This window comes from Mauremys mutica, chromosome 25 (assembly GCF_020497125.1).
Source record: "Mauremys mutica isolate MM-2020 ecotype Southern chromosome 25, ASM2049712v1, whole genome shotgun sequence".
NCBI lineage: Eukaryota > Metazoa > Chordata > Testudines > Geoemydidae > Mauremys > Mauremys mutica.
Window position 1 is genome coordinate 7,513,443 of NC_059096.1, and position 23,794 is coordinate 7,537,236.

General features: G+C 60.5%; 1 protein-coding gene across 7 annotated transcripts in view; it reads right to left on the reverse strand.

Moving 5' to 3' along the window:
* MPP2 (MAGUK p55 scaffold protein 2) overlaps positions 1 to 23,794 on the reverse strand; it is a 42,157-nt gene that overhangs the window by 13,932 nt on the left and 4,431 nt on the right. The window contains exons 1-6 of one of the 7 annotated variants that reach the window (XM_044999595.1): positions 22,836 to 23,184; positions 21,724 to 21,831; positions 10,686 to 10,804; positions 8,396 to 8,548; positions 6,792 to 6,941; positions 5,199 to 5,426 (exon numbers count right to left, since the gene is read on the reverse strand). In XM_044999595.1, coding sequence (XP_044855530.1) covers positions 5,199 to 5,426; positions 6,792 to 6,941; positions 8,396 to 8,548; positions 10,686 to 10,804; positions 21,724 to 21,754 — 681 coding nt within the window. In that variant the 5' untranslated portion in view covers positions 21,755 to 21,831; positions 22,836 to 23,184. Of the gene's footprint in view, positions 1 to 5,198; positions 5,427 to 6,791; positions 6,942 to 8,395; positions 8,549 to 10,685; positions 11,231 to 16,932; positions 18,407 to 18,764; positions 18,796 to 21,723; positions 21,832 to 22,835; positions 23,185 to 23,794 lie in introns of those variants that run through there. The other 6 variants (XM_044999596.1, XM_044999594.1, XM_044999597.1 and 3 more) reach the window with 6 other exon arrangements.

A 23,794-nucleotide genomic window follows, 5' to 3' on the forward strand; every position in this document is an offset into this window, starting at 1 on the left:
TCGACGCCTGGTGTGACTCTGAGCACACATGCATGTGCCTCAGTTTTCCCCACTTGGAGAGCACTTCCTGCGGCCAGGCAGCCTGTGCAATGGGAGCGGGGGATGCTCAGCGCCTCTGAAGCCCTTTCAGTGACACGTTGGGTCCAGCCCTGCCCAGACATATGCCACCCGGTTCCCGGGGCAGCCCCGGGCCGGGTGCAGAGCCGGGGTCACGGAGCAGAGCTGGCTGCAGTTCCTGACACTGGGGCTGGAGCTGGCCCAGTGCAAAGCCCACAGGATCGCAGCGGGCGGGAATCAGGGCCAAGCAGGGCCACCCCTTTCCCACCCAGCCCACTGGCTTTCTCAGGGGACGTCTACTACCCTGCAGCCAGAGTGTCATTTCCAGCTTGGGCAGATATCCCCACGCTGGCATTGAGCGAGCTGGAAACAGCAGCATGGCTGCAGCCAGCCCGGCGGCGGGAAGGGCCAGCCCCCTGCGTACGTACCTAGGAGCTTGGGTGGGACTGTACTCCAGGCACCTAACCTGTCCTGCTACCTGCCCTGCCACGGCTACGCAGCTAATTCCAGCGCGCCAGCTCGAGCCAAGCGAGTGCGGGTAAGTCTGCCCGAGCTGGGGATCGCCCCTCCCAGCTGCTGGGTAGACGGACCCTCAGCAACTGCTCCGGTCTACCCCTGCCAGGGCTGCAACGCTCCCCCTGGAATCTGAGAGCCAAGCCAAGAGAACAGCAGCGATTATTACAATAGCATCTATCCATGACCAGGCTCCTAGGCACAATGGTAATACAAATCATTAATAATAATAACCCAGCTTGACTCCCAGAGCCCAGGGAGCGTTTGCAGGGCGGGGAGGATGGGGGGGCTGTTTTATCTGTAAATAGAGACGATAACATTAACCCCATTACGCCCCTTAGAAGCCCTTCGCAGAGCAGAATCACACTTCAAGTAACCCTTGACAGACACCCCTGCATTAATCATCTGCAGGGGCCCAACCTGCCACCTCTGGATCTAAAAAACATGCATCTCTGCAGCTTCAGCTAAAGCACCAGCTGTGGTATCTTGCAGCCAGGCATCGACTCCACCCTCTAAATCCAGCCCAGCTACCAGAAGGGAGGAAAAAGTCGCATTTGGCCAGCTTGACTCGTCAACCACAATGGCTAAAAAAAAATTTTTTTTTAAACAAAAGCCAAGATCCTCACATAATCCCCTGACTCCAGGAGCCGGAGCTTTGAGGGGGAAAAAACACCAAATATTGCAGCTGGCAACACTGCTGCCGATCTCAGCTGGGATCCCTAAGTGCTGCTGTCAGAGAAATAATATTTTTGAGTCGTGTGTGCAGCCCAAAAACCCAGCGGGTATGCAACGGGCACCTCAATGCCAACGAATGCTCATCCTGGTGCAGCAGAGAACTCGGGCCCAGCTCCACAGCTGGCTGCCAGCCACAAGCCCCTGCCCGGCTATGTTTCATGCACCTCCCTCCCTGTTTCTATTTACTGGACATCCCTTTTCATATTTATTGCTGAGAGATAATCCTCTTTCATTCCACAAAGGGGATGCTTATCCAGCCCTTTTCCCCCCACCTCCCAGCCAGCAACCGCCGTACCAGCCCATCAGAAGTGCCCTCTTTCTCTTCACACACCTGCCCGCCCACTAACTTCCTGTCTGTCTATTTTGTTAAGATTTTGGCTGCACTTTTCCCCTCACCTCCTTATCTACGCACTCCCCATCCGTGGCCCCACAAAGCCACGGGACCTCCTGGTCAACCTCCTCCTGGGTCCTGGCTAAAATGGCGATCTATAAAACCAGGGAGAGGAGGTTGGCCGACGGGGTCTCCTGTGACTGTGGGACCCATTTCTGATCCTCCATCCGCTCACGCATCCCGGGCAGAGTTCGTCTGGGCAGCGTCCACTGGCTCTCTTGACGCCTTTGAGGAGCGGTGGGCGCCGTCCGGGGTTCTCTGCTCGGTGTCCCCGTCAGGTTCCCTTTTTTTGACCCTTTGATCTCACTCCCGTTGCTGTATCTGGTTTCCAGGCCCTGTGGCTCCTCCCCTTAGGCTGGGGGGAGGGTCCTTTAGCAGTGGGCGGGACTTCCTGGTTTCCAATAGGCACTTCCTGTCTGTCTGTCTGAGCTTTTATCACAACGCCAGACCCTGCAGTGTCCCCAGCACCTTCCCGATCCAGCAGCCCGGCCCACACTGAGAAAACGGGGGGGTTAGCGTCTCTGGGAGCTCAACGGTGTTAACTGTTAAATCGAACCTTGGCCACTAGTGCAGAGAGGGGTTTAAAACTCATCTTGGCTGGTCATGGTTAACCCCAAGAGCTTGTCCACACTGGGAAAAGCGGGGGCTTGCTAATATGCTGCACGTTGGCTTGGGATGGTAAAACCTACAGCGCCTACCCCGAAGTCGCCCCCTAGCCTACGCTGATGGGAGGAGTTTTTCTGTTCACCTCTCTGAACGTTTGCTGTGCGGAGAGAAGCAGTCTGTGTTTTGTCCACACTAGGGCTTTCTGCCAGCACAATGGTACCGGTCAGGGATCACACCTCTTCCCGCCTCTGAGCGACACAGCTATGCCAGCAGAAGCCTGAAGTGTAGACAGGGCCCTGGTGCTGAGTGAAGGCAGCTGTAGTTTGAACAGGTGTGAGCTGGCCTAGGTCAGTGGTTCTCACTGTCGTCCGTGGGGTTTGATCCCAGCACCAGCCAACCCCCCTTCCCGTCCCCAGGCCTGTCACACGGGCAGAGCCCACAGCCCAACTTGGAAGGAGCATGGCCAGGAAAGGAGGGGTTATCGGAGCTGCTGAGACAAGGAAATTCTCCTCGGGGTGTGGGGAGAGCTGGGGGATTAGAGAGGTAAACACGCACCCCACCCTCGCCACTGATGGGATTAATTGCTAGCAAATCCAGCACAGACAGATGGGGACGGCAACAACCAGCAAGGAAACACACACGCGCTTTCATATACACTCCACAGCTACACACAAAACCACATACAGGCCTGCATATTACACACACACACACACACACACACACACACACGTGCCTTCATATATACTATATAGCTGCACACACAACCACATAAAGGCCTGCATATTACACTTACATACACACCTTCATATATACTACACAGCTACACACACAGGCCGGCGTATAACAAACACACACACACACAGAGCCCACATATATACCACACAGCTGCACACATGGCCCCCCATATATACACAGATACATACACACGCACCTGCATGTGTACTACACAACTACACACATGCACACACACAGGCCTATCTATATACCACACACACACACCTGCATATGTATCATCATCTCTCAGTTCTCCATGGTGAAACTGAGGCACAGAGTGGGGGAGGGGCTGTTCCAGGTCACATAGCCAGCGTGTACCTAGACTTGTGAGCCAACAGGCAAACACATGTGCCAGGGGGCGCAAACCCCAAACACACTAGCAATCACACCCCTGCACACCTATCCACCCCACCTCCTGGAGGCAGAGACAAGCCCACGGCACCCGAGAGGCCTGGGATGGAGGGAGCAGGTAATGGGAAGTCTTGGCTCAGACAGGCCAGAACACCGGGCCCGGAGCTGTCACTGGGGTGTCACCGAGCACCCTCATTCCCTGAAAGAGAGCCCAGCCCCCACCCCAAAGAGAATCCAGCCAGCTGTTGGCCCCTCCCCTGGGTTTATTCAGAGGCCCCTGCAGCCGGGGAAGGCAGGAGAGGTCGGCACCAGGGCCACACTTGATTCAGCTCTATTACACCGCTGAGCACATTTGAGCCGACAGCTGCTTATTAAATTTTTCCAGTTCCCTGCCCAAAGCATCCCCACACAAATTCCCTGCTGGCCTTCTGGCAGAACACTCCCCGGCTGGGGGCAGCCCGGGGTGGGGAGGAGGAGCAGAGAAGGGTAAGCACATGGAGATTTATAATGAGGTGCAGCAGCACGTTTCTCAGGCACCTGAGGAGGGGTTAGAAACAGAGGGTGCCATGCATATGCCCCATGTACCCAGGGTGGTATAAAGAGGGGGTGCAGTGTTCATATACCTGAAGGGTGGTATAAAGAGGGGGTGCAGTGTTCATATACCTGAAGGGTGGTATAAAGAGGGGGTACAATGCATAAACCCCTGTGACAGCCTGCACCCCATGTTCACCCCTTTCATAGGACTGTGCTAAATGTTGTACAAAGTATACTTTGTCCTTTGAAAACTCATAATCCGCTGAACATTATTGTGCTGGTAAAATGTGTGAATCAACATTGCAGGCAAAGTTATAAGATTCTACTGTATAACATTACTCTGACGTGCTCCAAGTTAAAGAAAAGCAGACCCAAACCAGTTTTTCAGAGACAAAGGCCCCCCGCTATTACCTACTCAAGCAGCCATTCTCCAGCGAGGGGGAGAGGTAAACAAGAAATTCACATTCAATCATCGGGACGGTTCAAACATCACGTCCACAACAGACTGCACGTCACCGTGAGTCAGCCAGGATGTTTCTAGCACATGAAACTGAATTATAGAAAAGGGAGGAAAACACCTGACTTCACTCCTCTTCTTTCCATCTCTCCGCTGATGCCATCAAGGAATATGCTGAACTAAGTGGGCAGAGTCCCGCCAGCACAAGCTGCTGTAAGCGTTGGGTGAGAAAAACCCTTTTGCTTTTAAGCTCATTTCACTTGCTAAGCTTGGACGTTAGGTGGCATTGTTCTCTCCTTATTTTGCTTTGTAACCGATTCTGACTTTTAAGCCTCATGACTTGCAATCACTTAAAATCTTCCTTTCTATAGTTAATCGATTCGTTTCACTGTTTTATCAGAACCAGCGTCTTTGGGGGATGATGACAAGATGTGTGGATATCGTTTTCCTTTGACGAAATGACGGACTTGATCTGAGCTTGTTCTGCACAGCGAGCGGACCGGGCAGTAGAGAACGCACATTTCTCGGGGCCAGGCTGGGGCTGGGAATCTGCTGGTGTCCTGCAGCGTAATGCATGCGTGGCTGGCTGATAGCACTCTGTCCTGTTTAGCAGGGAGCGGGTCACACGCTGGAGGCCGTGTGGTCACGGGCCAGGCGTGGCTACTCACCAGCCAAGCAGCGTAAAAGGCATCGCCATTCGGAGAACCACTGTTCTGCAGCCCAGATCGCCCCCTGGGGAACGTCACCCCCCCACCTACCCGAGCGAGCGGGGGGCCCTACCTGCCGGGGCGGGGGAGGCTCCTGGTAACTGGGCAGGATCTTGAGGACCACGCTGCCGGTGGCGTTCTTCAGCATCTCCTGCAGCACCTTCGGGTCGTTGCCCACCTCCTTGCCGTTCACCTCCTTGATGACGTCACCCACGTGCAGCAGGCCCTGCTGGTCGATCATGCCGCCGTGCAGGATGCGGGCGACCACCAGCTCGCCCCGCTCCACCCGGAAGGTCACGCCCTGCGGGCAGAGGGGCGGCACGCACCTCAGCGCCTGGCCCTGGGATGGCCAGGCCCCCGGGGAATCATGGGGAGCCCTGGAGCCTCAGCTGGGCCCATCGCTGCACCCCATTGCCCCATCGCCTCCCCGTAACAACCAGCCCAGCCCCCCAGCTGTGTCCGATGGGAGGGTGTGAAAGAGGGCGAGGGGAAGAGAGGAGTGAGGAAGAGGGAGAGGAGGAGGAGAAAACAAGAAGAGAGAGGGAGGGGAAGAGAGGGCTGAGCTAGACAGGGAGGGAGGGGGAGGGAGGGGTTGATGAGCAGAGGATAAGCCCATTCATCTGTTACCCCATAACCAGACAAGGCTGGGGGCTGGCCCCCCGGGCCCTGGGGTAGGCAAGGACTCTGTGTGACGGTGGAGCCTCTGGGAAGGGACCTTCCATCCCCACACACCCCTATCCTCACACCTCCTCCCCTCAGCCTCAGCCTCCCCACACATCTGCTCCCTTCACACACACACTCACACACCCCATCCCCACACCTCCTCCCCTCACACTGACAGCCCCCATCCAGCCCTCCCCCCACATCTCCTCCCCTCACACCCCCACACCTCCCCCCCTCACACTCACAGCCCCCACCCAGCCCTCCCCACACATCTCCTCCCCTCACACCCCCACACCCCTATCCTCACACTCACAGCCCCCACCCAGCCCTCCCCACACATCTCCTCCCCTCACACCCCCACACCCCTATCCTCACACTCACAGCCCCCACCCAGCCCTCCCCACACACTCACACACCCCCACACCCCATGCTCCCACATATCCCATCCCTCCACCTGCACACGCAGTCCCCCAACTCCTCCATCCCCAAACAATCCCTCCCCCAGACACACCCCCATGCTCGCACACCTCCTCCCCCACACTCCCATCTCTACACCCTCCCCGTTTCCCCTACACAGACACACACCCTCTTCCACACACACACACACACACACATCCCCGCAGCCTCCTCCCCCCCACACACACACACCCTCCCCTTCCCCTCCCTGTGGCGATGCTGAGCTCCGGCGCCTCGCCGAGCGTGGGACAGACCGATTAATAGAGCGGCACTGATGCCCTGCTGGGCGGGGGGGAGGCCTGGATGGCAGCCAGCGCTGTGGGGGAAGGGGCTGCGGCTGGACCCCGGAGGGGCCTCCCCAGCCTGCGGTGCAGACAGAGCTGGGGGAAAGGGGGCCAGGCCCGCACTGGGCAGCCCATGTTACTAGAGAGCTGGTAATGCTCAGGACCATCCTTCCCGTGGGACGTGCACACCCCTGCCAGGCTCCCCGTGGGCACCCGGCTGGCTGCTAGGAGCCCCCACCCCAGGCCCCCCTCCCCAGGCTCACCAGGTGCTCCGCGGCCGTCTTGCGGATCCCCACCATGCGCACGGCATCCGGCGGCACCGGCTGGTTGTTGAACATGGGGTCCAGGAGGGGGCTGGGTGGGGGCGTCTCGTAGCTCTTGGAGGCCACTGAGTCGTGGGTTTCCAGGAGAGACTGAGACCCCAGCACGAGGGGGGGGGGGGGGAAAGGGAGGGATGTTAGCAGGGGAGAAGGGGCTTTGTCCACTGCACACAGAGAGGAAACAGACTGGATCTCCCCCGGCTCCCTGCCCACGCGGCACGGACCAGCTCCCAGCCTGTGCGGCACAGACTAGATCCCAGCTGGATCCAAGCCTCTGTGGCACGGACCCGCTCCCAGCCTGCGTGATAAACACCAGACCCCAGCCTGTGTGGCACAGACCAGATCCCAACTGGATCCAAGCCCGCATAACACAGACCAGATCCCAGCCGGACCCAAGCCTGCATGGCACAGACCAGATCCCAGCCAGTGTGACACAGACCAGATCCCAGCCAGTGTGACACAGACCAGATCCCAGCTCGATCCAAGCCTCTGTGGCACGGACCCGCTCCCAGCCTGCGTGATAAACACTAAACCCCAGCCTGTGTGGCACAGACCAGACCCCAGCCTGTGTGGCACAGACCAGATCCCAACTGGATCCAAGCCCGCATAACACAGACCAGATCCCAGCCGGACCCAAGCCTGCATGGCACAGACCAGATCCCAGCCCACATGGCACAGACCAGATCCCAGCCTGCGTGGCACAGACCAGATCCCAGCTGGATCCCAGCCTGCGTGGCACAAGCCAGATCCCAGCCAAACTCTAGCTGATGAGGCTGGAACCAGCTCCCTGCCAGATCCCAACTCCACCCTGTGACTGCTTTGCTCCCACTGTCTGTGCTGTTCGCTCCCCACCTTCTCTGTGTATCCAGCTGCGGCCTAGTGTCTAAATCCCAGACCGGGAGCTCCCAGGGACAGGGGCGGGGGCAGGGGCGGGGGCGGGGGCTGGTTCTGGGGAGCTATTTGCCCAATTGGTCCCTGAGCCCAGGAGTGGGTCCCGTCGTGCTACCACCTTCCAGAGGATAAAGCACTGAAAGCAACATCGTCTGGACTATGGCATGACCCAGATCCCAGCTAGAGCCCTCCCCACCCCACCCTGTACACAGCCAGAGGGGCGTGACCCTGCCCAGCCCCCCCCCCCCCGCCCCACAGATCCCAGCCGGACCCCCTGCCCCACACATGCAGCCAGAGGGGAGTGACCCCGACCAGCCTCCCGCCCCCCAGATCCCAGCCGGACCCCCCGCCACACACACACAGCCAGAGGGGAGTGACCCCGACCAGCCCCCACCCCCACTCCCCAGATCCCAGCCAGACCCCCCTGCCCCACACTCACACAGCCAGAGGGGTGTAACCCTGACCAGCCTCCCGCCCCCCAGATCCCAGCCAGACCCCCTGCCACACACACACAGCCAGAGGGGTGTGACCCTGGCCACCCCCCTCACCGCCTCCCAGATCTCAGCCAGACCCCCCTGCCCCACAACACACACGCTGCCAGAGGGGTGTGACCCTGGCCAGCCCCCCACCCCCACCCCAGCGCCCCGCGGAGGCACCTGGAAGTGGGGCTCCTGCAGGATGCGTGCCAGCTCGGCGGCCGCACTGCTGCTCCCGGCGACGTGGGCGATGTCCTGCAGGATCTCCTGCACCAGCTCCACGTTATTGTCCCTCACGGCCTCCAGCTTGGTCTCCTCCAGGCGCTCGTGAGCCTGCGGAGGGGGATGAGAGAGCACAAACAAACCCCCATTAACCTCGGCCGCCTGGAGCCCCCGGCCGGCGAGACCTAGACGCCGAGCCCTGCGCGGAAAGGAGGAGACGGGGGGGCTCGTGAGGCCGAACCAGGCCCCCCGCCCCGCCCGGTGACACAGACGCCCGATCACATGGTGCTTAATACCCCAGCATCTGCTCCCAGGCAACAGCAGGATGGCGGGGGGCAAGGGGCCCGTCCGGCTGCGCGGTAGGTGCCCGTCTGCGAGGCCAGCCCCACCCAGCCCAGCAAGATGGGAGGGGCGGGTGGGAATCCGCAGAGACTCGGCCACGCCAGCTGTCACAGCAGCTGATCAGGTCTCCTGGTATCTTGCATGCACCACCCCTCCCCCCGTATTCCTTGCTCGCCCTATAGTGCTGGGTATATGCGCACACACACACACAGACACAGTGCTGATATGCATGCATGCACACACACACACACAGAGTGTTGGTATGCACGCGCGCACACACACACACACACACACAGAGTGCTGGTATGCACGCACACACACACACACAGAGTGCTGGTATGCATGCGCGCACACACACACACACACACAGAGTGCTGGTATGCACGCACACACACACACACACACACACAGAGTGCTGGTATGCACGCGCACACACACACACACACACACACACACAGAGTGCTGGTATGCATGCGCGCACACACACACACACACACAGAGTGCTGGTATGCACGCACACACACACACACAGAGTGCTGGTATGCACGTGCGCACACACACACTGCTGGTATGCGCGCGCGCGTGCGTGCACACACACACACACAGTGCTGGTATGCACACGCACACACACAGTGCTGGTATGCGCACGTGCACACACACAAGCCAGCATCCAGGCAGGCACACACACACACACACACACAGAGTGCTGGTATGCACACACACACAAGCCAGCATCCAGGCAGGCACATGCTCTCTCTCTCTCTCTCTCTCACACACACACACACACACACACACGCCAGCATCCAGGCGGGCACACACACCTCCTCCAGCCACTAGTCTTCTGGGAGAGGCAGGTGGTGGTCTGGGCAGAGGAGTGATGAGAGAAGAGTGGGGGCGGTTCTAGGGAGCAGAAATCTCCTTCTCTTGAGTGCCACCAACCCCTGGGCGTGTGCCCCTGGCACTGTATCACCTGCCCTCTGCCACGCTCGGCACCCAGCCCCCAGCGGGACCCTGGCAGCCCAAGCCTGGGAGCAGCCCAGCAATCCAGCCCATCTTTAGCCTGCTTGAATCGGTGCCTGTCCTCTCCCGCTCTGTCGGTGCCAGTGACGGGGGCTGGCAGGGTGGGAGGTTGCTGCCTGGGCACCCAGGGGAGCGATGCACAGATGGGTACTAAAAATAATATTGTCACACACAGACTCACACCCACACACTGGAGCCAGCACACGGACACGTGCACAAACACACAGGCTGGAGCCAGCATACAGGCGGGCACCCGTCTGCATACACACACACACACACACACATACAAAGGGGCCAGCGTAGAGGCAGGCGTGAGTGCACACCCACCCACCCATGCAACTAGCATGCACCAAAGTGTAACCAGTCAGTGCGCGCGCACACACACACACACACACCCCTACTCTCAGAGTCTCCCAACCACCTCCTCCCAGTTACACACACGTCACCACCCCACGCGATCAACTCGTACGCTGACACACCACATGTTCGTACACGCGTTGCACACGCATCCACGCTCATGACCCCCGGCTCCAGACCTGTGCACTTTGGAGCTGGATGAGATTGGCCAAGGGGCCTGGGGGAGCCCCGCTGCAGTCCAAGGACACAGGAGGTGGTGACCCTCTCTACCAGTGCAGGGGCCAGGCGAGACACCAGCTGCTCCCGTATTCCCAGGCACACCCAGAAGAACCTGGCCTGGTAGCAGCGACCCCAGCCCAGCCATGGAAATGGGGGTGCCAGGCAGGGAACACCAGGGAGAGCCAGGGACGACTTTGTAACACAGGCGCCTGCGGCAGGAAGGTGGGGACAGGGGATGCTGCACTTGATCCGGAAAAGCAGGTTCAAACTCAGCCGCCGCCCCTTCCCCGGCCACCCCGTGCGACTGTACCTTAGCCAAGGATCTTACTATTGGACTCTCCATGATGCCTCGGAGGAAGATGAGATCCAGGTCGGCCGCCCCGGTGGAGTTGGGCAGGTCGCTCAGGTTGTCCAGGACCTGCTGCATGGCTGGGGGAAGAAAGGGGGGTGGGGGAGAAGAGGGCAGGGTGAAAGCAAGGGAATCCCAGCACAAGGAAGAGGGGCAGAGACGGAGGGAGGAGGAGAAGAAAAAGGGGCCGTAACCAGCGCTCAAACGGACGGGTGACCTCTGTTGCCCCTGACCCGATCCCATCACATAAACCCCCCCAAGGGTCCGCTCTTCCCCCAGCCCACAGAATCCCTCCCTGCGGACGAGATTAGGGATGGATCCTCCCCTACCCCTGCCTCTGCCAGGGCACAGAGTTGACCCAGCCCCCACCAGCAGGATTCACCCACCCACAGCCTGGCACACTCCATCCCAAGCTGCGACCACCTTTAGAGAAGAATCAGCCACGTAGCTGCCCAGAATCAGCTGCTTGGGCAGGGCGCTGGCAAACAGATGGGAGATGGGGAGGTCTCAGTGGCAGCCCCCCCCCCCACGGGTCCCTGTCCTTCTGAGACACCCTCGGGCCAATGAGGAGTATGTCGTTTCAGGCCAGAAAGGATCATTAGCTCATCTCGTCTGACCTCCTGTAAGGTACAGGCCATTGTCACCCAGATAGACGCCCTGAGCCCAATGACTTGAGTTCCACCGGGGCCACCGGAGCCCGAGCCCCCCGCAACCGCAGGGAACTGACTAGGTGAGAGACGCCCAGACGAACCTAGCAAGTGACCCACTCCCCAAGCTGAAGGCAAAAAACTCCGAGGTCCCTGCCAATCTGCCCGGGGGGGAAATTCCTTCCTGACCCCAAATCTGGCAATCAGTGTGACCCCGAGATCGGTCAGAGTAAAGTCATCCTGCTTTGGGACCCCTGGGAGAAAGGCCACTTCCTAACCCCTAAAACGGGGCCACTTCATCACCACTGCCCCCTGCCCTGCCCCCTCTCTGTAGGCAAATGGCTGATCACCCAGTCAGCCATGAGATCCCCCCACTCTTCCACCACCACCCCAACTGGTAACTGGCGACGGTGCATTTCCCCCTTAAAGAAACAAACACCCGAGAATGTCCCAGCACCACCCAGGAGGGCGGGAGGCGGATGTGGCTGTAGGAATGGGTTAGGGTGGAGACTCCGGATGGGAAGGGCGAGCAAGCCGCAGGCTCTGCCATCTGCAACTCAGCTGGCCTCCTGCCCTGTCCCACGTGCCCGGCTCGCTCCCGGGTTGCTGAGAAGTGACCCTAATCGAGGAACAGATGCCGCCACCCCCCAGGATCCTGTCCCTTTAAGGGCATTGGCACTGGCTCCAGGGCTCTGAAAGGGGCAGGTGGTCTCAGATTGGAGCAGAAAGGAGGCGGGTCCAGGGGGGTTCGAGTGAGGCCCATCTCCACTGATGGCCCAATGGTTAAGGCGCTGGCTTGGGCGCTTGCTCTGACACAAACTCCCTGCGTGACCTTGGGGAGGTCAACTAGGGTGCGCCTACACTGCAATGACTCACCCGCCACTGGCCCGTGCCAGCCGAGTCGGGCTCGCAGGGCTCGTGCTAAGGGATTGCGGTGTGGGTGTTCCGGCTCAGACTGAAGCCCAAGCGATCTCCAAGTTGAACAGCCCCTTACCCGACTCCCACGAGCCCAAGTCGGCCAGCACGAGCCAGCCGCGACGTCTAATGACAGCGTAGACGTCCCCTTGGTCTCTCTGGGCCTCGGTTCTCCATCCGTAACCCGGGGATCACAGCACAGCCCTGGCTCACAGGGATGTGATGAGGGTAAATATACTGAAGACTGGGAGGAGCTTGGATGCCAGGGTAATGTAGGAAGCTGCACGGCCCCTGATGGACCAGGGCAGGACTCACCCTTGACTCCAAGCACACATCACCCACCCTCCTGGGGTGAGCTCCCCGCCCCAGGCAACAGCCCCACTGTGGAAGGAGCAGCCCCAACAATCTACCTGGACTCTGTGCAGTAACGATCTCCTTCGGGGGAGCCGGGGAGTTAAATATTAAACACACTGGAATATTTATAGCAACTTTTTTGTGAAGGGCGGGGGGGGGGGCGGAAATCAGTGGCTCAGGAGGTTGTCGGGAAAGGAAATATGACGCTTGGGCAGAACCTAGGAGGGGTACAAGTGAGCAGGTGGGGTGAGGGGCAATCCTGGATTTGGGGGGATCCCATTAGGGGTTGGGGGGGTTCTGAGGAGAAAGCCCAGATTTGGTAGCTCCCTTTATGGGGTGAGGTGGGGAATCCAGGATTCAGGCGGATCTGCCTCGGGGTTGGAATGGGGGATGTTATGGGAGAAACCCTGGATTTGGGGATCACTGGTAGGACCGCAGCCTGGACCAGCCGGCTCACTGGAAAACGCCTCGCAATCCCCCTCGACTGCTCAGGAACGAATCAGGGCCCCCCCCCAAAAAAAAGATATGTGCTCAAACCACAAACAAGCCACCGAGGCAGCAAGTGACGAGCGTCTGTCCCCGAATGCCCCATCCACCAAGCTCATTAATAAGTGAAACGACGCGGAGATTTGGCTCCGGGCCACTAAGCGCAGCAGTCGAGTGTGGTGGTGAGGGTGTGGGAGCAGCCAGGCTGGAGGCTGTTTACTGCTCCGTGCTGCCCACGTTCCGGGGGGGTGGCGCTCAGCGGATCAGACCCTTCTCCTGAGCTCCTGCGGTGGGGGGTGGCCGAGTCAGGGTGGCAGCACGAGCCAGCTCCTCTTTACAGACCCTGCAGGGCCTAGGGGAACGCAGCTGCTGCCTGAGGCAAGCCATGCCCGGGCCCAGGAGACAGGGCGTGCAGAAAAAGGAGCAAGGGCACCAGCCGCCGTACCTGCAGCCAAGGGCCGTAGTGGAGACAGGGAGCAGGGGTAAGGGGACGATTTGCATGGGGATGGAGTGGGACACTCAGAGCATCCCATGAATATTCCCTCTGTGGATATTAGTATTCATCATGGCAACCCCACTCTGGTTAGCAGAGGCTGGGGACAGACAGACGGCTGTGAACAGAGGCAGTGTTGTCCAGCGGGTAGAGCACTGGACTGCCTTCTATTCCCGGCGAGCTTGGGCGAGTCACGTTCCCTTGCCGTGCCTCAGTTTCCCCTTTACACTGTAAGCTCTTTGGGGGAGGGACATCACCCCGCTGGGCCCGCCCATCTCAGTTGCTATGGTAATGTGAATAAAAATAATGTTTTTGGAGGCAGAGGGGAAATAAACACATCTGTGTGCAAGCCAATGGGGCGGGGGAACACACGCGGCGTTAGGGACGGACGGTACAGATCTGTGAGTCGGCGCATGTGCGAACGCACACGCATGCCCCAAGTGCCTTGGAGCAGGTAGTGACTTTGTTCTGGGTTAGTATAGCACCTTGCACAACGGGGTGCTGGTGCAAGACCAGGGTCTCAAGGTGCCACTGGGCGGATGTAGGCGTGCGAGTGCACACACCCGTCGCTGCACGTGCAAATGTGTTTTTGAGTCTGGGCAGGGATGTGCCTAAGCCAGCACCAGGGTATCTGCGGGCAGGTGTCTGAACATACAGGCTGGAGTGTGAGGTCGAGACGTGCACTAGCTCTGTCTCCACGTGTGTATGTGGGCGATAAGTGTGAGTGGGTGACAACGTGTGTGCTACGGAGCCTGGGTAGAAATGTGGGCACGGGTGTGGGCAAATGTGTGCCCCTCATAGAATGCCAGGGTTGGAAGGGACCTCAGGAGGTATCTAGTCCAACCCCCTGCTCAAAGCAGGACCAATCCCCAGACAGATTTTTGCCCCAGATCCCTAAATGCCCCCCTCAAGGATTGAACTCACAACCCTGGGTTTAGCAGGCCAGTGCTCAAACCACTGAGCTATCCCTCCTGCCCCCGTGCCAAACTCTCTGACACGGCCGCAATTTGCCCCAGGCCCTGCAGGGGCCCCGCAAGCCGCTCCGGGTTTTCGGCAGCGGGCCCTTCACTCACTCCAGGTCTTTGGCAGCGGGCCCGTCCGTGCAGCAGAAGACTCGGAGCGAGTGAAGGACCCGCCGCTGAAGTGCTGCCGAAGCCTCGGAGCGCCGCCCGGTGAGTACAAGTGCTGCAAGCGGCGGGGAAAAGAGAAAAAAAAAAAGCCGCGACCGGCTGCTCTACCGCCGCCGCTTCATTCTTCTGCGGCAATTCGGTGGCGGGTCCTTCCCTCCGAGAGGGACCCGCTGCTGAACTGCGGCCAAAGACCCGGCCCTGCCCCAGGCCCCCTGAATCCTCTGGGCGGCCCTGCTCTCTGGAGCCGGATTTCCACATAAGGGAAGAGCAGAGACGTTTCAACGAACACAGGCTGAGAAGCAGGACCCTGCGGCTCAGCACAATGGCGTTTTGACAGTCCTGCCATTACACGGTTAACCCAGAGGCAGTTCGGAACCAAGCAGCAGCTCCAATCGCCAGGGGTCACCAGCCAGCTAAGGGGTCACACCCTCCCAGCAGTCAGTCCCCACTGCATCTCTGGCCTGGGAGCACAGGAGCTGCCGTCTTAGACCAGCGTGCAGCCGGCGCAGTAACGACATGGCTTGTGCGTGTCGACACGGCGCTGCTCGTGTCGGCGGCACGCCACCTCACCAGGAGCGCTTGCTTCGATTGTACTGGCCGCATGGGGCATTGTGGGACGGCTCCCGAAAGCCAGTAACAGTCCTGACGTGAGCAAGGCAGCGTCCACCCTGTGCAGCGGCAGTCCAGAAAGCCAACACAATGGGGAAAGAGAGAGATAATGAAAGGGAAAATATCATAACGCAGCGTCTACACTGACACTGCATTGACCTAGAACAGGGTTTCTCAAACAGGGGTCGCCGCTTGTGTAGGGAAAGCCCCTGGCGGGCCGGGCCAGTGTGTTTACCTGCCCCGTCCGCAGGTCTGGCCGATCGCGGCTCCCACTGGCCGCGGATCGCTGCTCCGGGCCAATGGGAGCTGCTGGAAGCAGCGGCCAGCACATCCCTCGGCCCGTGCCGCTTCCCCTTGTGTCCATCAGTGCGGTGGGTGACAAGACCACCCAGGTCCCAGGCTTTCAGCGCCAGACACCTTGATGCAGGGATCCCTGGTGGATGCCAAGCCCAGAGTCCCAGAGGTGAAAGGCCAAGGAGAGAAAACAGGCTGTTGTAGGTACCATTCTCCAGTCGGGGACGCCAGCCCCCTCTGTCACCACCTCAGGGACCCCCTGAGGCAGCTGCTCCCAGCACTGCATCTGCCCGTTCATAAACCACTGTCTAAACACAAGGGAAATCATTCGTTTCCAGCCTGCCCCCCAGAGAAACCCCTCTAGTCCTGCGCATTTCAGTGGAGATAAGAGACGTGGACCCAATCTTCCTTCCCCCAAACGCCCGTATTAATAACTACAGGCCAACTCCTGCCCACAGGGATACCCCACTAGAGCCAATGGTGGCACCCTAGTGTGCACAGAGCCACCCACAGGGCGAGCGATGCCCTGGTCAGCAAAGTAAAGGGTCCCTGCCGGCACCCAGCTCTTGCACTATATACACCGAACCCCTTCCCCAATACAGACCCCGGGGTGAGCCAAGGGCACAGGGAGACCCCAAAACCCTGGTCCCAGCCCCCCAAGGTCCCAGTTAGCAACAATGCCTTCATGTGCCAATACAGAGGTGGGGGGAGCTGAACTGATGTGTCCCACCCCCCCAGAGATCAGCTATTGTGTAGCAGGGGGAGGGAATACCTCCCCCCATTCATCTCTTTGGAAGGGATGGGAAAAGCATGACAGATGGGGACCAACCCCCTCCCTCAGAGACCCACCCCCTCCCTCCCCCCCCCCAACTTCCAGGCAGAGCTGCCATCTGGACAAAGATCCCAGCCTGCAGCAACCCACCCGCCCAGTGCCCATTCCCGGTGGGCAGAACCTAGATTTCCACCCCTAAGGGAAAGGGGCAGTGGGGGAGGGGCATTGGTTCCCCTGGGGCAGGGTTGGCTCATGCATAGCCCCTGCTCCCCACTCATCTCGGTGACCCTTTTCCTTCCTTTGCTGGGGGATTAGCTGCTCCATCGCTGGCCTCCTGTCTCCCCCCGATCCCCGCCCAGCATCTCACGTCGCAGCTCAGCTCGGACCACAGCCCCGGAGGCAGCAGGGAAGGCGGGGGGGGGAGGCAATCCCCCTCATGATGCCAGAAGCAGCCTCCCCCTGCCCCCCGCACCCCCGCCATGCATCTGCTGGGGCGGAGAATCCCTACCTTCCCTGCGGAGCTCGGACTCCTCCGAGGAATCCAGCGAGATCCCCTCTAAGGAGACGCCACTGGCGGGGCTGCTGCTCATGGCTGCGGTCAGGGATGCTCAGAGAAAGGCTTTTCCGCACTGCTGCTCTGAGACGCGGGTACCCGAGCAGGCTGCCACGGCGACCGTCTCCAGATCCCGCTGCCCTGACAGCTCGCCCGCCCAGGCGATGGATGGGGCTGAGCCCAACGCTTTCGCAGCACGGGGAAGGGCGGAGGAGGCAGAAGCCACTGGCTGGAGAGAAGACCAGGCATCTCCCCAAAATGCCAGCCAATCAGCCAGCTCGGCTGCCGGCGGCGTGATTGGCACTGGCGCTGCTGGCACCAGATGGCAAAGGTGGGCGAGAGCAGACGCCTAAGGGGAAGTTGTGACCCCACCAGCCCTGCTACCTGGAGAGGCCAGCCAGCCAATGCAAAGCCTGCCAGGGAGTGGATCGGCACCGGGAACTGGACTCCTGGTTTCTATTCTCAGCACCACGTGTTGCCTAATGGATAGAGCAGAGTACTGGGCGGGCTCCTGGACTCTATTCTGAGCCCGTGGGAGCATGGCCTAGTAGTTACAGAAGGCACCTGGGTTCTACTGCCAGTTATCTCCCCCGGGTTCCACCAGGGAGACTGGGAGCCAGGGCTCTTGGGTCCTCCTGCTAGCTCCAGGAACCTAAGAACGGCCAGACTGGGTCAGACCAAAGGTCCATCAAGCCCAATACACACACACACGATTTTCACACGGGGCACAAAACTCACACAGAGCCCGATGCAACACACACACACGATCACACTGGCCCCCACAGCGTCATATGGTGCACAAGCATATAGCTACACAAAACACACACACAGCCCCATGCAACACACACACACCTGATCACACTGGCCCTACAGCTTCACATGCCACACAAATACACACACACACAAGAGCCCCACCCAGCACACACACACACAACTGATCATACTGACAACCACAGCGCCACACGGTGCACAAACACACAGCTACACAAAACACACACAAAGAGCCCCACCCAACACACACGCCCACAGGGTCACATATCCAGCCCCCCATGGCCCCCACGCCCGGCTCAGCCCAGGACCCGGCCAGCTCAGCCTGCCCGCAGGGCTCTGCTCCCCCTGCCCTTGCCCCCTTCTCAGTGGGGCAGGGGGTAAGCCTCGTGCACCCCCTGAATTATTAACCCCTTCCTGCCAGCAGGGGTGTAAGGGTGGCAGGGGATGAGCAGGACCACAGGGGAGGGGGGAGGGGATGGTGCACCAGGCACCCAGCAGGTGGGAGAGACCCCGGTCCCGAGTCCCTCCCCAGGGGCAGGGGGCATTGGTGCCTTAACCCCTTTAAGGCGGGCACTGGCATTGGCGCTATTATACCCTCGTTGCCATGGCAGCAGGAAGGGATTACATCCAAGGACGTTAAGCCAGGACGGATACAAATTTAAAGGGACAGCGTCGACCCGCCCCACCCCTAACCTGAGCCCCTCCCGCCCCAAACCACCTGCTCCCCCTCGCAGGCCTACCCCTGTCCCGCCCCCTTCCCACCCCACCCGGACCCCACCCCACCCCCCACAGCCTGATCACCAACCCCCACCCCAGATCACACTCTCACCCCATCCCCCCCAACCCAACCCCCTTCCCACCCCATCCAGACTGACCCCATCCCACCCCCACCCAGACCCCTTCCCACCCCCCTATATCTGATCCCACTCTGACCCTATCCCCCACCCCAACCTCCTTCCCACCCCACCCAGCCTGACCCCATCCCACTCCCCCACCAGACCCTTTTCCCACCCTACCTTGCCTGCTCAGGGGTCCCAGCCCTTCTCACCCCACCTACTCCTGCCCCCAGCCTAACAACCTCACTCTCACCCACTCCTGCTCCTCCCACCCCAACCCCACCCACCCCCTCCAGTTTTCAGCCTTCCAGCCATGACTGGGAGGGGCAGGGGGGATGGAGAGAAACAGAATCTGCCTGAGACTGGGATTAACCCTTAGAAAGCCAGGTGGACTCAGAGGCAGTTAACACCCAGAGATGGGCCTTTCATGTGGCGGGGGGGAGAGGAGCCTGGGATCTGGCTTGTCTGGCCAGGGTCAGAAATGTACCTGGTCTCTATGCAAACCAGCACCCCCACCTCTGCTGTTCCTGAACCCCCTGGGCTCTGCTCATCCTATTACGGGGGGGAACAGAGGCACAGAGAGACCAAGTGACTTACACAGAGAGTCTGTGGCAGAGAAGGGCTCCCCAAAGTCTCAGGGCCGTGCCTGACCCACAGGCTGTCCTGCCTCATTTTACACAGAGGCCCTGAGACCCCACTCAACCCTCTCTGTGTTTCTCCAGCTCTTTCACCCCAAGGGACCCCACTGTGCACAATACATCCACCACTGAGCTGCAGCCAGTGCTGGGGTGGAACACAGCTACTGCTTAGCAGCTCCCTGCGGCGCCACACAGCAGCACCCTGCTGAAACCACAGGGGGGCAGAATGGAGGCACCTGCCTTAGGAAACAGCCTAGATTTTAGATGGCGCTGCCCCATGCACGGGGGTCAGCACTGGCTCTGAGGGCAGAGCGCCCCCTACTGAGCCCCCTACCACATTCCCTGCAGTGTCTGGGCTGCTCCTGAGAGGTCTCCCATTCAAATCCTGCCCTGGCTCTACCCTCCACCCACACTCTGGTGCGCTGCCGTGCGCTCGCACCCACGCTCTGGTGCGCCGCCGTGCGCTCGCACCCACGCTCTGGTGCACAGGCATGCACGTGCCCACAGGCGCACGCCCCATGCCAGACACACATACAGGCAGGCATGTGCCCAGCTGTTCCCCAAGCCACACGCTCCCAGCGCCCTCCTCCGGCCTTGGGGGTCTGGCCCAGCCCCATGGCCCGGGTGTGCCATTAACTGGCTTAGAGCACAGCCCCAGGATTCCTGCCTGGCCTACAATGTAATCACCAGCTAAAGAGAAGAGGTTTAATTAAACGTAAGAGGGTTAGAGACGGGCAGGTAGGGAGCAGAAGCTGTGTGTATGCACACACCCGTGCGCGCGCACACACACACACCTCCCTTTGCATTTACTAGCAACAAAGGCTATGCAGCCAGCAGGCCTGACAGAGAGAAGATGCAGCCCAGAGCAAGGGGTGCAGGCAGCAGAACCAATCAGGAGCAGGGGGCCCCCATCCCCACACTCCGAGGGGAGCAGCGCATGTGCCTGTCCCTGGGGTGAAGCACTGGGGTTTTTAGAGATGTGGGCCCCGTATTTGACTCCTGATGCCCCCGTGGGGCAGCCCCACATGCACATCCTCCCTCCAACTCCCCATCCACCTTGAACCCCCCTTACTCACCCAAAGCCCTTCCCCTCATCCCACGGCACCACCACTCCCCATTCTCCCTGCACTGCTCCTCTCCCATTGCCCCCTCCCAGTCTCATTCCCCCCCCTTCAGGTTCATTCTGTCCCATCCCCCCCCCAGCCTGGGGGGGTAACACACTCCAACGGGGGCAGATGTTTTCGTACTGCCCAGCCCAGAATCTCCGGGCGGCCTCTTTAATTTCTGCAGCCGCGTTTCCATAGACACCAGCGAGCAGGCGGTGCGGTCGGTCAGTACCAGCATCCCAGCAAGCGGGTGGAGGGGAAGCGACCTTTGCAGCCGCAGCTGTACTGATGGCAGAGAAGCCAGGGCACCTACCGATCTAGCCTCCATCTCGCCTCAGCCAAAACCCGCTGTGCCAGCCCCTGACCACGGCATCACCTCTTCCCCTTCCAGGGGAGGCAGAGGGGGGTCAGACGGGGAGACAGCAGGAGATCGGGCTCCCAGCCACTCGTCCCCTCCAATGAAGCTGACCCACGTCACCTCACAGGGGGCGAGCGTTCAGAACAACCTGGCGCCCTGCACGCCCCCGCCCTCCCCCCCAAGTCATAATAATCAGGGCACCTCTGTTTGAATGACCGAGCTTTGCAGCCCCAAAAACGCAACTCCCGGCACGGAAGCCAGGTTGTTCATTTCACATACGCCTATAACCCCCATTCCCGTGGCCTCCGAGTGCCTCGCCATCTTTAGTGTATTTATCCTCCTAGCCCCCTCTTACAGATGGGGGAACTGAGGCACAGACAGGCCCGGACTCTTAAAGGTACTTGGGCACCTAACTCCCATCGGTTTCAATAGGAGTTAGGCATCTCCATACCTTTAAAAATCTGTCCTTAAGTGACTTGCCCAAGGTCACACATGTGGAATGTGGCAGAGCTGGGGATTGAACCTGAGACCCAAACCAGTGCTCTAACCATTGAGCCATCCTTCCTCTTACTTGGGCACTTATCCCGTCCATTCCCCGCCAGCAACCAGCTGCTCCTGCAGCACAAGGAACGAACAGCGAGCTCTCTGGGGCACGGATGGCCCCATCCAGCGGGGTTAGAAAGCTCGTGGGGTGCTCTCCCGTAACCCCGCTAATAAACCAGCCTCCTGACAAGAGAGATGAAGCAGGCACCTCTAAAATCCAGCTAGATAATCCTAGGGACATGGCGGGACAGAGGCAGGAGCCGCAGCGTGGGGAGGGAACTGGCGTTCTGTTACGGGGCAGTCGTGGGGAGCTCTTAAATCGGAGTCCAAACTTGGCAGCTTGGGCCCATCTCCAGTGTCCACCTATGCCCAAGCCCCATGGGAATTCAGGGGTGGTGAGGGGCACAGCCTGAGGGTGCCCTGCGCCCACAACAGACGCAGGGCAGGGCCCGGGCAACGTTTCCCAATGCCAGCCCGGAGAGGGCGTGTCTTACCCAAGTCGGAGTTGGTAGCAGCCACGGGCATCTCAGCAGCTGGCGCGGTTCGGGCAGGGCTGGGGCGTCAGGTGGCGAGCGCAGCTCTGAACGGGCACACACAGGGCTCTGCGGAGAGAGGAAAAGGTGAAAGGCAGTCGCTCGAAGGGGGGAGAGGCGGGGGCTAGCGGGAGGGGGCACAGGACACAGAGGAAAGGAGCTATATGGGGGAAGCCTATAGCCCCAGGATGCCGTCAATCTAGCAACCCCACGGCAGCGCTACCCCTGCTCTGGGCATACAAGTCCCGTCCGGATTCCTGGCACATCAGGGCCCAGTGGGGAATGCCACCCGACGGCCAGGGGGGAGGGAGGGAGCGGGATAAGGAGACACAGCACGTAGTGACCGGCCGCCCGCCTTCAGAGCCACTCTCAGCCCTTTCCCACCGGGGGTCACTGGAGCATCATCTCCACGCGCAGGAGCCGAGGAGACGCCGAGTTAACCGGACACCATGTGCCAGAAGGAGGGATGTTTGCGGGGTGAGTCTGAGGCAGGAGCAGCAGGGAGCTCCCCCCACCCCCACAGCCAGCACCCCTTCTCCATCCCCCACGGCACCCCCTGCTGGGAGGGTCTGGGACTGGAGTACCTGGGAACCCCCCGCAACCACAGCCAGCACCCCTGCTCCATCCCCCACAGCACCCCCTGCTGGGAGGGTCTGGGACTGGAGTACCTGGGAACCCCCCCACACAGCCAGCACTCCTGCTCCATCCCCCACAGCACCCCCTGCTGGGAGGGTCTGGGACTGGAGTACCTGTGAACCCCCCCACACAGCCAGCACTCCTGCTCCATCCCCCACGGCACCCCCTGCTGGGAGGGTCTGGGACTGGAGTACCTGGGAACCCCTCCACACAGCCAGCACCCCTGCTCCATCCCCCACGGCACCCCCTGCTGGGAGGGTCTGGGACTGGAGTACCTGGGAACCCCCCCACACAGCCAGCACTCCTGCTCCATCCCCCACGGCACCCCCTGCTGGGAGGGTCTGGGACTGGAGTACCTGGGAACCCCCCCACACAGCCAGCACCCCTGCTCCATCCCCCACAGCACCCCCTGCTGGGAGGGTCTGGGACTGGAGTACCTGGGAACACACACACACCACGCCCGCAAAGTCTTCAGTCTCCCGGGGCCGGTGAACTCAAGGGGGTTAAAAAAAAAAATCTAGTTGGCTCAGGACCCCGGAGCAACAGCAGGCTGCCCTGGATGAGGCCTCGCCCGTCTAGCGCCCCTGGTGGCAGAGAGGAGCCAGTGCCAGTCTATGATGCCTGCAAGGGGGGGGCGCATCTGTCCAGGCTGCCGGACACAGCCAGACCCTGTGGTTCTCTCTGCCTCTCCCAGCTCCGAATCCCGGCCTGGAGCCAGCAGCCGAAGAAGGGGCGGCTGAGCACACAGCAGCCCCAGGAGCGGGGAGCGAGCCCAGGCCTGCGTCCTGAGGACGGGGCTGCCCAGAGGAAACAGGGCCACGGACGAGCTGCCAGCACACAGAGGAGATGCTCATACCCGGGTTGCCATGGCAACACTGGAGCGGGAGAACGATATGGAAGCAGCGGGAGCCGCCCCATAGCCCACCCCCCTCATGGTTACAGCCGGCTGCCACCTTTGGAGATGCTGCCAGGGAGCTGGCTAGGGATCCGAGCTGGTGAGGGAGGACGGGGGAGGGCAGGTCACGAGGGGAGGGCCCGTGGGCCCTTCTCCCAGTCCAGGACAGGGCCAGTCCCTATTATGCTAAGTGACGCTGCTCCCGAAGCCATGTGGGCTGCAGGACATCACTCAGCTGCCTCTGCACCTGCCAGGCCATCAGGGTTGCAGCTAGAGAGGCCCCTGGGGCTGCCACTGCAGATGATCCAGATCCACCGGAGCACAGTGTGAACCGGTCAGCCCGCTTCCCTTCCACCCAGGGGCAATGCAGGCCCATCTAACAGCCCTGTGCTGCTGGGGGAGATTCCAAAAAGGCTGGTTTGCCCGGCTTTGTAACCCCCGTGTGCCGGGAGCTGCCCTCCGGGGGCCGCAGGTCGCCGCACCCTCCTGCCCAAGTACTGT